Below are 15152 nucleotides of genomic sequence, written 5' to 3'. Positions count from 1 at the left end.
TGTGGACGAAAAAACAAAAAATATTGTCTACTGCAAATAACTCAGTAATGAATAGGAAGCGGCTAAAATTGTAAATTTTTGACTTTTTTTCGTTAAGGAGTGGCCGCCAAAATCAGCTTTTATTACAAACTACGTTATGAAATTTTATTTCAAAGAACATTTCCACAATTACTTGCTTCACGGCAGGAGCGCGCCGACTAGTGACCTATGATCATGATTTTTTTCTAACTATTATAGAAAAAAGTAAAGCTAAAAATAATTAGAAATGAACAGATCTATTCTTTGAATTTTTATTTTTTTATTCATTTCGAAAAAAAACTTTTAAATATGCAACTAAATAAACAATCATATTAGTTTTCAAACTATTTGCTAAAATAAATATACAAGTATGGGGCCATATTAAATAATATCAGAATTTTACTTATAATGCAATTTTAGTCCTTATACATACATATAAATATTTGTTCGCATATCCGCGTTAAATGATCAACTATCTGATCAATGTAGTGAAAATATTGTTTAGGTAGTGCGATAGCGTTGATGGCGATAGCTGTCTGCGCTATAGTGTTTGGCGTACATGGGCATTATGTGCTTTCGATCGAGCTTCACCATCGACTGTACCATTTGCGCTGAAGCAGCATTTTGCTCATCACCGCCATGATTAGGAAAAACTACAGGACCTGCTGAGTCCTTATGATTGAATTTCTTTGTTTTCCGCTGAAAGTAGTTGATATAGTCGGGACGATTTTGTGGTGAAGGCGCTTTGAAGTTCGTCTGATATTTGTATTGTGCTGGTGCCGAGTAATGTTTGTAATTAGGGGTTGTGAAGGCGAATTTTTTACCTGGCGGTATGTTATCGACATAAGAAGCATGATGGCGTTGATGCAATGGCACTGATGCAATAAAATCAGTACGCTGTCCACCACCATTGGCGTTCAGGGCGTTTTGTTCTATATTCGCTATGTTTGATTGTTTTGTTGAAATGTAATTCTCTGCGCTTTGATAACCATTTTTGTTGGCACTATATATCGGTTGATACTCGGAATTTTGATCTAGTACGAGAGCTTTCCACTCACTCTCCTGATTACTGTATGAATCTGGTGCAGGATGAGGTGTTTTCAGTGAATTTTGTTTTTGATAATACTCGTCTCTTGCTATTTGTAATCTTTCACGCATCCCCGGCTCCAGTTCCATCGGTACTTGCTTGATGCGTGCATGTGGCTTGAATTCAATTAGGCTGGGTATTTTCGGGTGTGAATGTGTGAGGTCTTCGATTGGCTGTTTTAAGGGTTTAATATCTGAACTTAGCACTATGTGTTCTTGATCTTTGCTATAGTGATTAATTTTGGATTGGGAAGTGTTATCATTGATGCCATTGTCACTGTGTGGCGATTCGGTGACTGGGTGGGAGTTTGCACCAACGGTTTTTACCACGGCATTGAATCCATGTTTTGCATCTGCAGTGTAATGGACTGTACGTATTGAACCGTCTGGCTCGAGAATACTATAGTGACCTTTAATCGAATCGCCGTCACGTGATTCCCACTGTGATTTTACGTCGCCTGTGTGAAGATCCTTAACACCATAACTAAAAGCATATTCTGGATGTTCCTGAAAAATGAAAATAAAAAAATATACACACGAAGTTTATAATATTATTATAATATTAGTAAAGTTGTATACGTTTTAGGAATAAGGCAAATAAATATGCACGGGGTTGCTATTGGAATAGTCGGAGAAGTTAAGTACTTTCGCCTCATCCAAAGCAACTAAGGCTCTCATACCATGCAAACATTTAGCAGGAAAATCTTGGATTTGTAGTTCAATAATCATGACATGGATGTACATCCTGATAATTAGACTAATGATAAAATATGGAGCGGTCGCGTGGGTATCGAAGACCGCCTTTTCCAAGTTACGGGCAGCACTGACTAAGTTTCAGCGCTTAGCATGCGTCTGCCCTATAGCCGCTCTAGTGATGGTAGGTGAAGCACGAGTTCACACCGACTCACGTAGTTACGTAAGCAATCAGCCGAGCGCACCCTGTTTAATATGACTAGAGAAGATTTTGGTAAAAAAAGTGATCTCATCCTATCAAGGGATGATTTCGCTAAGGTTATTAAATTTGAAAAAAAATTTATGATTGAACTGGATGATAACGCAACTCCAAGAGTGCACCCTACTCCAAGACCCCGGAGGGCATAGGCGCTGGATTACATGGCCAAAAAAAAAAAGCGGCCTGTAACATGGGGTTTTGTCTCATGCTTCTTCCAGGCGGAAGTGTATGCCATCTGTCTATATGTCTGTGTATCTGTGTGTCTATGTCATCGGTCTACCAGTCACCAAAATAAGCTCAGACAGCTCATAACCCTCCCTAAGGACTAACTGAGAATGGGCATGGGCATTCTCACAGGCCACTGCAGATTGCGCAGTCATCTGCACAGACTGGTCTACTGACTCCCCCCGTTTTTGCGAGCAATACCCAGAAACTCCAACACACCTTTTCTCGAATGTAATGCTATAGCGACAAAAAATATTAGATATATCGGCCGGATGCGAAAAAAGGGATATATACTCAGACCAATCCAGCTTCATCGAAGGTTTATTGAGCTGAACAAAAGAGGGTACAAAAGACTGTGAGGCCGAAGTGCAAACCTCATTTTTATTCATTCATTTATATAATTGTCGGGTACATTCTTTATTGGGTGATTGGTCGAGTTTCTTCTCCTATTTGTTTTATTGATTCACACGTCACTTTTGGGTCACTCCTTTGTATGGGGAATAATATGTACCTTATTATCTCAATTTGGGGTCGGAAACAATTAGTAATTCTGATAGCTGTTTTAACCATTTACTCTCTTCAGAATTAGTATCGTGATATCGTAGATCAAAAAAAGTAGTTCTTTAAAATTTTTCGATACTTCTTCTTGAAATTTATATTTATCATATAAACTAACTGCATTTTGAGCAAGCAATTCAATTTGGATACATTTATAATTTGCTAAAGCTGCTCTGTTGTTAGTATAAAAAATTAAATACATGTACATTTTTTTTCCTTGTTCACTCCACTTGGGAGCATAGGACCTCGACAAGACTCAATCTTGCGCTGGTTTTGTTAATCTGTTATGCTTTCTGGCAGGGTAGGTGATTAACCTGCCGCTACCAATCCTAAATAGTGGAAAAAAAATATAATACATGTACGAGTACATACATATGTTGCCAAAATTAGCCATTTAGTAGTAGAATCTTACATCTTTCCTTATATATTTATTAGTACGAGTATATAAGCAATCATGCTGCCATATTTTCTATCAATTAGTTTTGTTATTACATGGGAAGTTGTCAGCTGTCGCCAAGCTTTACATGATTTAGCTGACATTTAAAGTCATAAATCATTTAAAAATATGAAATAAAATTATTTCTTTTTCATAAAAGATTGACATCCCAGAGTTATTGTCACAGATTTCTGACAGCTTTCCTACACCCATTTTGTAGGTAACTCGCTTATGACAAGCAACGATATGAATTGGAGCATTTTACAAGTGTTTGCATATGCGCATAATTTATGATGGCTGACTGTTGAAAATACCTAGGGAAAAATATTTTAACTCTATTCAATGCAATTAATGAGCTCAAAAGGTCGATATTCAAGAAAAATGAACACATATTTATTGAAATTATTACAAAGAGATCAATGCGGAAGGACATATGAGTGTGTGCTCCAAAATTCAATTATTTTTTTTGGAAAAACTTTGTTATTTTCGATTGCGTTTTCTCGTAACACTTTTCAAGAGCTTTTGATCGGATATCATGCAAACAAGCGATCTGATTGAGTGACAGTACATCGTTCTGTTCACCCCATTTCAAAATTGTATTGACACAGCCAAAAATCGATTCATGCTGGACTTTTTCGGTTGTTTCTTCTTGAGTAGTATCTTGTAAAATCAAAAATCACAAAGCGTGAGAACAGTGTTTTCGGTCGCAATAATTCCGAGAACCATAACTGTGCATAGCTATAAAGCTGTGTCTTCGCGCGTGATGGACGCAAATACATTGCCGTATTAAGTAAAAAATTTCTTCGAACAAGAATTCTTTTGTGCCCGAAAATTGCAATTTTTTATTGCTCTTTTCGAGTTTTCTATGGACTCAAAATCGAATTGTACTTTCCGCGAAATTGCAGTTATCGGTTTTGCACTTATCGGGCTTCTACTGTATTATAATATTATTAACTTAAACGAGCGATTCTACTCTATATTATTCATACATACGTATATATCAAAATGAAACGATTTTCTAAGTTTATCTGTATACAGAGGCCTTATTTCTGAGACTAGTTGGATAAACGAAGGTTTTTTTAATTATTAAAATATCTATCTGTAGCAGCTATAAAGTGGCTTTGCCTAGATAGACTTTGCTTCTGTGAATGTTTGCATACGGTTACCACTTATTTTAAAATATATAAATTGAAGTGTTGCAAATGTGGGGTGTCAAATGAAAGGCATTGCTTGATTTAAGAAATATATTTGAATATGGTTGCCACCAAATACTTTGTAGAAGATGTTTTTTTAAATAGCCGATGTAAAATATGGAAGAAAATACCCAACACCGTGGTAAAAAATTTTTAAACTTACACTATAATATACCAAAATTCAATTAGCTATAAAACTGCATACTCGAAATTTTTCTAAAAAGTCTAATTAAAAAGTGCTCAATTTTGATGAAAACTCGTTGAATTCTTTTAACTTGCACAAAGTTGGAAACTTGGATTTATATGGATTTTGTAAAAAAATGAACTATATTTTTATACAAAAAATATTAAAATTAACTAAGAAACAAATAAATTGTTAAAACTTGTTAACTGTGGTTATTTAACGCAGTGTAGGTGATCTTATGCAAGTAAAGAGAAAAAAGTAAGAGCAGAAAAATAAGGAAAATGCCATATTATTATGAGTATTTATTTTTAACGTAGTCTTATTATATTTTATTTGTTATAAAAATTAGTTTTATTCCAACTTACGTATTCTGGCGCATATTTCATCATCCCATCGTCTGTGTTATTATTCTCGGCGTCAGTAGCAGAATCAGCCTTAATTGTGGATAAACAACTTAACTGTATCAGAGTTATACATAATATTTTTACCTAAAAAAGAAATATTTTTATATAAAAGTTGTTGAAAGGAATATTTTAATCACATAATTATTAATTGTAGTGAATTAAATTTAATCACTAGAACTAATAAATTTTTATAAAACAATATGTTCTGACTGTTGCCGTTTTGACCTTGAGTAGCCACTCTCTTTATGGAGTAAATGAAATGAGCTACGACTGCATTTAAATATGTTTTTACGCTTTCCGGTGGTCAGAAGTCGGCAATAGGTTGCATAAAAATGTGGAAAAACTGTAAATAAATCATCTTCGTTGATGCATCAAGATAAAATATTCGTTTCTAATAAAATCTCAGCTGCTACTGCCTCAATGATATTCATATTGTACATATTCTTGCTAGGTTCGAAGAAGGATAATCGTCTGCTCTTTGGAAAAGATTCACACAACAAATCAGATCGATGTGTAAAACTATTGGTAGTTTCAAAAACGCTTTCCGCTAACCAGTGCTACAGTAACTTTTTACCAAAGGTAAGAGTAAGTCGCACAGCGTTTGTGAATGAAATAAACTCACCCAAACTTAAATAAACTTAGGCCCGAAACAGTGTTCCTTAACGGTATATTTTTTTTTTTGCATTTCATCTTTGGAAAAGTTTGGCATTAAACAAATAAAATATAAAGTGTTTTTCTGCCATTATCCCCTTTTCACATACAAAACACAGATGCGATTATGAAACAAATCGGACGAAAATATAGACTTCAAAAAATATTAAATTAATGCAATATCATATTAACGATTTCGATATTCCTAATAAGAAGTTTCTAAAAAATATATGCAGCTCCTGTTGACTTACTGTGCCCAATGCCAACTATGCCTAATCTCGGGTATCGGAGATTTTAATTTGGCAAAAGATACAAGAACTAGGATTTGCAACTGTTATGTTTGTCTAACAGCGCTATTTATTAAGCATTCGAAAACACACGAGGTGGTGGTCATGTTCGAACATTCTCCACCAAAAATAACTTGAACTTCTTTTTAAGTCTGTAGCAGCTGTTTTCAAGAAATTGGCAAAGACATTCCACAATCTTGCAGAGGCTGCTCTTCCCCTAAAGCACGTGATAATGTGTTTAATATAGCGAAATAATTACGTGGGAAGCAACAGAACCAATAGTAACTAACCTCTTGAGAAGAAAAATTTCGAGCAGTAAAGAAATAAAATTTTGTTTAATGCAACGGTTTCTAAGACATGCATACCTTTTAATAAGAAAAATATAATTATCCTTTCTGCTCAAAGTTTAGACAACTTCTTAGCTATAACTGTAGCACTTAAAAATTATATCATTCGCAGTTCTGCAGGATGAAACTCAGTTGTTACAAATTTTTAAAGAAAGTATCTATGTATTCGAGGAAGAAGAAATTTAGAAAAGACCATTCGTGTATGCCCAAGAGGTTAAGAAAGCAGAGGTGTGACTTACATTAGACCGTTAACCTACTTTCAGTAATTTTGAAGCAATCAGCTGACTCATGGAGAGCTTATCCTTGCCCTTTTTGTTTTGTTACATTAATTGGATTGAAGAGTTTTTATAAAATGTCTAATGATAATGATAAACCATAATAGAGTCAGCCATTACTGTCATGGGATAATGGGATATGTTTGAAATACATGAAATCGTTGAACCAACTTTTACCAGCCACTAAAAGAAATTTGTAGTGCTTTATTCATCTCAGCATATTTAAAAATATTATATTCAGCAAAGCCGTGCATATTTAAATGTGCTACTAAATGTATCGTTAACCAAAGAATTACAAAAACAAAAAATAAACATTTATAATATTAAAAAAATGTGAAGAAAAAAAATAAAAATAAATAAAAAAACAAAATATGAAAATGAAACAAAAAAGCAACAACAAAAAAACCGGTTAAAAACTTTCTTAAGGGCGCAGATACCTGTAAAATTTCGAATTTTTTTTTTTTTGTTTTCATAAAATCTTAATATAATCCTTTAAGAGTATGTAAAAAAAATTTTTAAGAATGTAATTTTAAGTATTTCTTATATTATAGATCGTCAACCTTGACGACTCTATTCCTTGCGTTCGAGCGCTGGGAGAGGTTGAATTTTCATGTATTCAAACTTTAGACGCGTTTTTCCCAAAACTATATTTTTCGAATTGGCGTACACGATAACTCGAATGGTTATTGACCGATCTCCCTGAAATTTTGCGCACATCTTTTTTATGATATTACTCTCTATATGTTTTAAGTTTTCGAAAATTTTTCGAAGCGAAAATAGTATATTAGGAAAACCGCCCCAAAATGAATTTTGTTTAAGAATATTACGCGAATTTTTTTTTCCATTTTTGTTTAATTCATAGAAATATAGAAATTATGACATTAATACTCCAAAAAATTGTTGGTTTTTTGTATTCAGGTCACTGACGCCGATGCTACAATGCCCCCCGATTGAAAAGCCCCGCTGCGACTTTCTTGGAAGAATTGAGTGTACATCCGCTATTTTAAGTGATTAAAATAAAAAAAAAATTTATATACTGCACTCGCGATAATATTAACACCCTAATATATATGAACACCCCACGTAAGTTGGTCATTTCATGCGAGCATAATTGGTACTTTATTTTCTTGCAAAAAAGTTTAATATTAATCAGTTTAAAAAATTCACACTAAAAAGCATAAGTTTTTGACCTTAAGAGAAAAATCAAATATTGTAGAGTATTTACGAAAGGGCCAAAGTGTTACTAATTTATAGCGTAAATATGGAGTGACAAAGTCTACAATATGCGGAATTAATAAAAATAAAAATGCTATCTCTAAATGGGTCAACAATACTTTTATGGCTTCTGGAAAGGGGAATTCTTTACGTCATTCAGAGTACCCAAAGATGGAAAAATCTCTGTATCGCTGGTTTCTGAATATGAGAGACAAAAAGCTCCCGGTTAGCGGGCTTATTTCGAAAAAAAAGCAAAATACCTTCATTTTAAAATTAAAGAAAATTGCCTTGAATTCAATGCCACTGATGGATGGCTTCAAAATTTAAAAAAGAGATATGGCGTTCGGTTGCTCCAAGTTTCTGGAGAAAAACTATCTTCACATCCCCAGTTAGTTGACCCTTTCAAAACTGAGTTAAAGATGAAAATGGAGGAGCTCGGATTAAGTCGTGAGCAACTCTACAACGCCGATGAATCCGGTTTATACTGGAAACTTTTGCCACAGTATGTGTCATCGTTAGAAAAAACTGCCCCAGGTGCAAAGATGGAAAAGCAAAGAGTAACTTTCTTGTGCTGTTCAAATGCGTCAGGATCTCATCAACTCAAGCTTCTTGTAGTCAGAAAGGCTAAAAAGCTTAAAGATTGGTTCCACCGTTCATTCATACCTGGGGTAAGCTTTCATATTTTAGGGGATTACCAATAAAAGCTCTCCTTTTAATTGATAACGCTCCATCGCATCCACCCGAGGATGAACTTATAACTGAAGACGGCTGCATATTAACAATGTTTATGCCACCAAATGTCACCCCTCTTATAAAGGGTGGTTAAGTTTCAAGGGAAATTATTTTTTAGGAAATTATTCTCATTTCTCTTTATTATGATAATATTGGTATGGCTCAATTACGTATGGAACAAAATGTCGGCCAAATGGCCGCCGCGACCTCGGCGGCACACCTCCATCCGATGGTCCAAATTTTCGATGACGCTGAGGCATACTTGAGGTTCTATGCCGTTAATGTGCCGAATTATCTCATCCTTTAGCTCTTGAATTGTTGCTGGCTTATCGACGTACACCTTTTCTTTCAAATAACCCCAAAGAAAGAAGTCCAACGGTGTCAAATCACATGTTCTTGGCGGCCAATTGACATCGCCGCGACGTGAGATTATTCGGTCATCATTTTTCGCGCAAAATAGCCATTGTTTCGTTAGCTGTGTGACAAGTGGCACCGTCCTGTTGAAACCACATACCGTCCACATCCATATCTTCCAATTCGGGCCATAAAAAGTTCGTTATCATCTCACGATAGCGAACACTATTCACAGTAACTGCCTGACCGGACTCATTTTGGAAAAAATACGGCCCAATGATGCCGCCGGCCCATAAACCGCACCAAACAGTCACTCTTTGTGGGTGCATAGGTTTTTCGGCAATCACTCTTGGATTATCATTCGCCCAAATGTGGCAATTTTGCTTATTGACGAATCCACTGAGGTGAAAATGTGCCTCATCACTGAAGATGATTTTCTTCGAAAATTGCTTATTCACTGTTGCCATTTCCTGCCACAATTCTGACCATTGACATCGCTTGAAATGGTCAAGAGGCTTTAGTTCTTGAGTCAATTGCACCTTGTAAGCGTGTAAGTCCAAGTCTTTATGCATAATGTTCATCAACGACGAGCGTGAGAGGTGCAATTGTTGGGCACGTCGACGAGTTGAGGTGGATGGCTGTTTAACCACACTATCGCGAACAGCAGCAACATTTTCTGCAGTACGAGCTGTACGAGCGTGCACTGGTGTTTCCACATCTCCTACAGACCCGGTTTGCTCAAACTTTTGCACAATTTTTCCGATTGTACGCACATTTGGACGATTAAATTGAGCGAAAAAATCACGAAGTGCGCGATATGCATTTTGATTTGAACGCCCGTTTTCATAATAAGCCTGAATAACTTTAACGCATTGCTCCATTATGTATTTTTCCATGGTTCAAATTGAATTAATCTGAAATTGAAAAATGTCAAATAAAATGTAGAAAAAAACTTGAAGTTTTGGTGTGGTTCATATTCAACATCGGCCCCTAAAATGTAACCACCCTTTAAAATTTATGGATCAAAATGCCATCAGGATTAAGAAACTTTACTATAGAAACAGTCTTTTGGCTTCTGTTGCTGCAAAGGGGTTTGATTTGCTTGAGGCTCTAAAGCAATTTACGCTTAAGGAAGCGATTGTTACCTTAGAATCTGCATGGAGTAACGTAGATGCTGTTGTGCCATTCAAATGCTGGAGCAATGTCTTTAGTATAGTAGAAAATCAAGAGGTGAAGATGACGTTCCTTTGAGTGTTCTTCGAAGCAACTTAATTATGAATGAATTGAGACCTGAGGTTGGAGTTTTAGAACCGTTCGTCAAAGAAGTTTGTTTTTACAATATTTTTTTAAATTTCACTTTAGGTTGAATTCATTGCTCTCAACGTTAGAGAATGGAACGATGATGCTATTGAATGCAACGACAATGAAATACAAGAAATTCGATGTGATGACTGTTCTGTGAAGCCGGAAAACTCGATTACATCAAAGGAAGCTATTGACATGCTTACTAAAACTTTGGAAAGGGCTGAGATGGAAATGGTTGATAAATGGGATTTAAATGTGTTGAAGAAGCGGAGGGAAAAGACAGTTGTTAAGATGCTTGAACAAAAGAAACAACAAAAGCGGATTACTGATTTTTTCCGACATGAACTCAATTTTTTTAAAAATTAAACAAAGCATGAATTTAAGTATGAACAGCTTTTTGACCGTAACTAATTTTTTATTTGTTAAATGGGGGAAAATTAATAAACAACGTTTCTTTTGCATTTTTAAATAAAACAAAAATCTCTGAAAAATAACTAAAAAGAATGTCTTTCAATTTAGTTTCCTTTCATAAATATGAACAATCTCTCAAAGCAGAGCAGGCCTGGTTTTAATTAGTTCATATTATCGCGAGTGCATTGTACTATTTTAATGTACAAATAAACTGTATGCCAATTTTGAAAAAAAAATATATTGACTTCTTCACTTTAAATAATTTTAATGAAAATCAGGGAAACATTTGAGTATTTGATGCATAAATATTGTATGTTCTAACATTCGAGGTAAACGCCCTTCCCAGTTTGCAAACATTGAACGAAACTGTCAGGAATTTGAAAAATGTGAATGTTTTTAGAGTAAGAATAACTAGGGTTTCATTCCAAATAGATTTTTCATCATACGACATTAAAAAATATGGTACATTCCAGTTTACAGCTCTTGCCGAAATTTTTATGCAACCTATCTTCGCCTCTCGCCAATTTTTTAAGTTATTGCTTCACAAAATAAATTACCTCAAACCAGTTATATCAAACACACATTTGTTTAGAAACCGCATGTTTAGAAACCGAATGAATGAAAAATTTGTTAGTAGGAAAAATAGATTTGTTTTACCGAAAGCCGGACTGTATTATAGAATTTTTAAACAGTTTTTGAATTTTGTCCAACAAAGTCAAATAACACTAAAAAACTCACGTGTGATTTTTTAGCTATTATCTTTTTAAACAGTTGGTTTAAACAGCTGACGCACGTTTCGTGTTTTGTTTTACTGTCAAACATCTTCAGTTTGGTCTATAATTTAACCACGAACCGTCTTACAAACGCACAACGCTTCCAAATCATTGAATTTTATTATAAAAACGCGTGTTCTGTTAAGAAAGTTTATCGCGCGCTTCTTCCATTTTATGGTCAGTTCAATCGACCCACTGAAGCGGCTATTCTAGCTATTGTGACTAAATTTAGAGCCAAATTTACATTATTGGACATCAAACCACCAACATGCTTACGTAGAGTGCGACCTGAAGAAAATATCGCAGCTGTATCGGCCAGTTTAATGATGACCATCAATTATCGATTCGTCACCGTTCCCAGCAATTGGGCCTCTGTTACTCAACAACGTGGAATATTTTGCGAAAGGATTTAGGTGTGAAGTCCTTTAAAATACAGCTGGTGCAAGAATTGAAGTCGAACGACCTACCGCAACGCAGAATTTTTGGTGAATGGGCTCTTGGAAAGTTGGCAGAAGATCCACTTTTTTATCGAAAAATTGTGTTTAGCGACGAAGCTCATTTTTGGATCAATGGGTACGTAAATAAGCAGAGTTGTCGATTTTGGAGTGAAGATCAGCCAGAAGAATTGCAAGAGCTACCAATGTATCCAGAAAAGGTCACAGTTTGGTGCGGTAACTGTGAATGGTGAGCGCTACCGTGAAATGATATCCAACTTTTTTTTGCCCTAAATGCAAGAGCTTGACTTGCATGACATGTGGTTTCAGCAAAACGGTGCCACATGCCACACAGCACGCGTAACAATCGACTTGTTGAGAGGCGAGTTCGGTGAACATTTTATTTCACGTTCGGGACCTGTCAATTGGCCACCCAGATCGTGCGATATAACGCATTTAGATTATTTTTTGTGGGGCTATGTTAAAGCTCATGTCTATTCAGACAAGCTACTTCAATTAACGCATTGGAAGACAACATTAAAGCATTTATATGTGAGATACCGGCCGAAACATTGCCAAGAAAGGAAAGAGTATGCCAAAATTGGACTAAGCGGATGGACCATTTGAAGCGCAGTCGCGGTCAAAATTTGCATGAAATAATCTTCAAACATTAAATTATATGGACTGTCCTATCGATTTAAATAAAAATTTAATGCATTTTTCTGAATTTTACGTATGTTTTTTTGAAAAACTTTCCTATAGCTCTTAAAAAATCACCCTTTATAATGGAATCCTTAATGGCCTTCTCTAGTTGTGTATGTAAACTTTTTCTTGCTTAACGCATTGCTGTATGTCTTAACCCTATCTCCGCTATTAAAAAATTAAATCTTATTTCCTTACTTACAAAAATGATTCTTTTAAATTATAGTCCTCTATTGAATTATGTGTTATTTATTTTTACGTTTGCTGCAATAATTCACAGAAAAGAAAAATTTGTATACGCACGTGAATCAATAGATTTTACATCTGCGTAAAAAGTACATGGAATTATTAAGTAAAACATAAAGGATTAATTTATACACCAAATTTTTTTTTCGCCCTCACAGTAGTGTCCACCTATGAGTATAGCAGAGCTTGTTCCAAGCCTCCATACAGTGCTACGCTAATTGAGCTATGACCTTCACTTCCGTCTGTGAATTTTCTTTGTTTGGGTTTCAGCTCATTTTCGGGACACCATTTCGAAGCTGCTGGTTTTTGGCATGTCATACTCGTAAGCGTATGCCACCAGCGTCGCTGGTTGTATTCAATTCAGAAAGCGGAATTTAGAAAAGGCTCGGGAAATTACGTCTCCGCCACTTACTTTAGATGCCATTTTTAGACACAATTAAGTACTTTTTGAACTAGCCGTGCGCCGACGCTCCTTAAGACCAAAATACCTGTCATATTGTTATGAATGGACTTAAGAGGTATGCTGACCTATTAAGACAATTCTCTCAGACTCATACGACGATTTTCGAGAACTAGCCTTTTGATTTTATTGATGATTTCTTCGTTCGTAGACGTCGAAGAGCGAAAAGAATGAGGCAAATAAACTATTCGGCTTTTCGCTCTCTTTGAAATTGAATTTTGTGTCACACGAAATTTCATTTGAAACACAAATCTAAGACAAACTCTTTGTTCAACTAATTTTCCCATTGCCAAAATCGTAAAGTACTCAGGTGTAATGATAACCAATAACAGCTGCTGTCAACATACTGAGTGACAGATCACGAGTGAGCTTAAATTACGTATGGTACTCGTAACTGGTAGAAGTGGCACCAGCTGAGGCATGGATATAATAGAGATATCAAACCAAAGAAGATACATATATAGTCATTAAAAAATTTCCGCCAGGACAAATATAAATTTTTTATAGTACATTTTTTACGCTGTTATAAAACAATATTATTGATATAGTGATATTTTTTTTTTTTAATTGGTTTATTCGTAAGCTTGAGTACAATAAGAAGTAAACTGAAAAAATTTAATTATTTTGTAATTTATTCAACGATGAAAATTTTGTAATAGGGTTTACATTTTTTTTTAATTTTCAAAAAACAGTCTCTTCAGATTTTTTTCTAATTTTTGTCATTCATAGCTGATCCTAAGCTCAGAAATCCCTGAAAGTTCCATTGTAATATTCCATAACTTTTCGAGTTATATTCGAATACGTTCGAAATAGTCCCGGTTGTACGATATTGGTTACAGCAGTGATGGGTAGTGTTTGAAAAAGAATAACTATCATCTTGGACTTTGTTGAGTTTTCTTGGCTCTTGCCTTGCTCTGACACTATTAAGCCCAGCCAAGCCACTTTACCAAGCAAGGTCACGCTGAGGTTACTAAGAATGTAAGAGTTGCCCATGCTTCTATTAATATTTTCACGCACTGGAACGCGTTCAGTACCCAGTCGGCGGGCAATCAGCAGTTTTAAAAATAACACTGCCACTTAGAACTAATTCCCCTTTTTCAGGAGAATTGAGTTCGCCGATACGAAATTTATCTGTGATGTTAATATTATTCCTTGCCTCCGAGTTTGTGATCGAATCCACGACATTTGGATTTAGTAACACAAATACACTCAGCTATCAAGCAGTCAGCTAAGATCAATTTCACGATTACAATATATCACAAAATGTATTTTCAATTTAATGCAACATTTTTGCGTAACCAGTACTTTTTACATTACACATCTCTTCATATGTCATACAAAAGGATATCAAGCGATTGCCTTCGACTTTTCTTAAATAACTTAAATAACTCGTTTGAACTTTCACTTTCAGTGGAGAAAGTTTTTGCTTTGACAACTAAATTTCACTTTCTATTATAAAATTTATTTGATATAAGACACCAATACAAGCAAAAGCACTCACAGCAAATTTCATAGCGGTTATTCAATGGGCAAATTCTGGTGAAACACTTTAATTTTCGATTGGATTATCACCATTAACTTAGTGTGTTTATTTAGCGCTTTTCTAAATCCCCAATATATGTATGTAGTCACGTATATTTATATAATATGTAGTTTATTAATCCAATTGTATTGCGAGTATTTTGTGCAACATGTGCGTAAGTCAAGGACAGACTTGCAATAAAGTTGCTGTCTGCGATGCAATCGCTATTTATATGCACATACCTACATGTAACTGTATATATTAGGCGCATCTGCACATGCATGCCATACATCTATAAATATATACATATGTATGTATGTAACCGCTATGATGACGTCGTTGTGTGGGCAGGTTTTCTAACGCATCAGTTTCATCTTTCCAG

The 15152-nt window shown here is 35.1% G+C and overlaps 1 protein-coding gene across 1 annotated transcript; it reads right to left on the bottom strand.

The window, feature by feature from the left end:
* Positions 1–336: 336 nt before the first annotated feature.
* Positions 337–14952, bottom strand: LOC128861536 (uncharacterized). The gene is made up of 3 exons (XM_054099736.1): positions 14750–14952; positions 5018–5140; positions 337–1611 (listed from the first exon to the last, which is right to left on the bottom strand). Exons 1-3 carry the CDS (start codon positions 14759–14761, stop codon positions 520–522), a joined length of 1227 nt encoding a protein of 408 aa, XP_053955711.1. The 5' UTR covers positions 14762–14952; the 3' UTR covers positions 337–519.
* Between the last annotated feature and the right edge of the window lie 200 nt (positions 14953–15152).

The sequence above is a fragment of the Anastrepha ludens genome, chromosome 4, assembly GCF_028408465.1.
Source record: "Anastrepha ludens isolate Willacy chromosome 4, idAnaLude1.1, whole genome shotgun sequence".
NCBI lineage: Eukaryota > Metazoa > Arthropoda > Insecta > Diptera > Tephritidae > Anastrepha > Anastrepha ludens.
This window is presented reverse-complemented; position numbering and strand designations above follow the sequence as displayed.

Bases quoted from the DNA above. Each gene is read 5' to 3' on its own strand.
- LOC128861536 (XM_054099736.1), bottom strand. The intron at 1,612-5,017 runs GTAAGTTGGAAT...TTCATTTTTCAG, and splicing joins TGAAATATGCGCCAGAATAC to GAACATCCAGAATATGCTTT.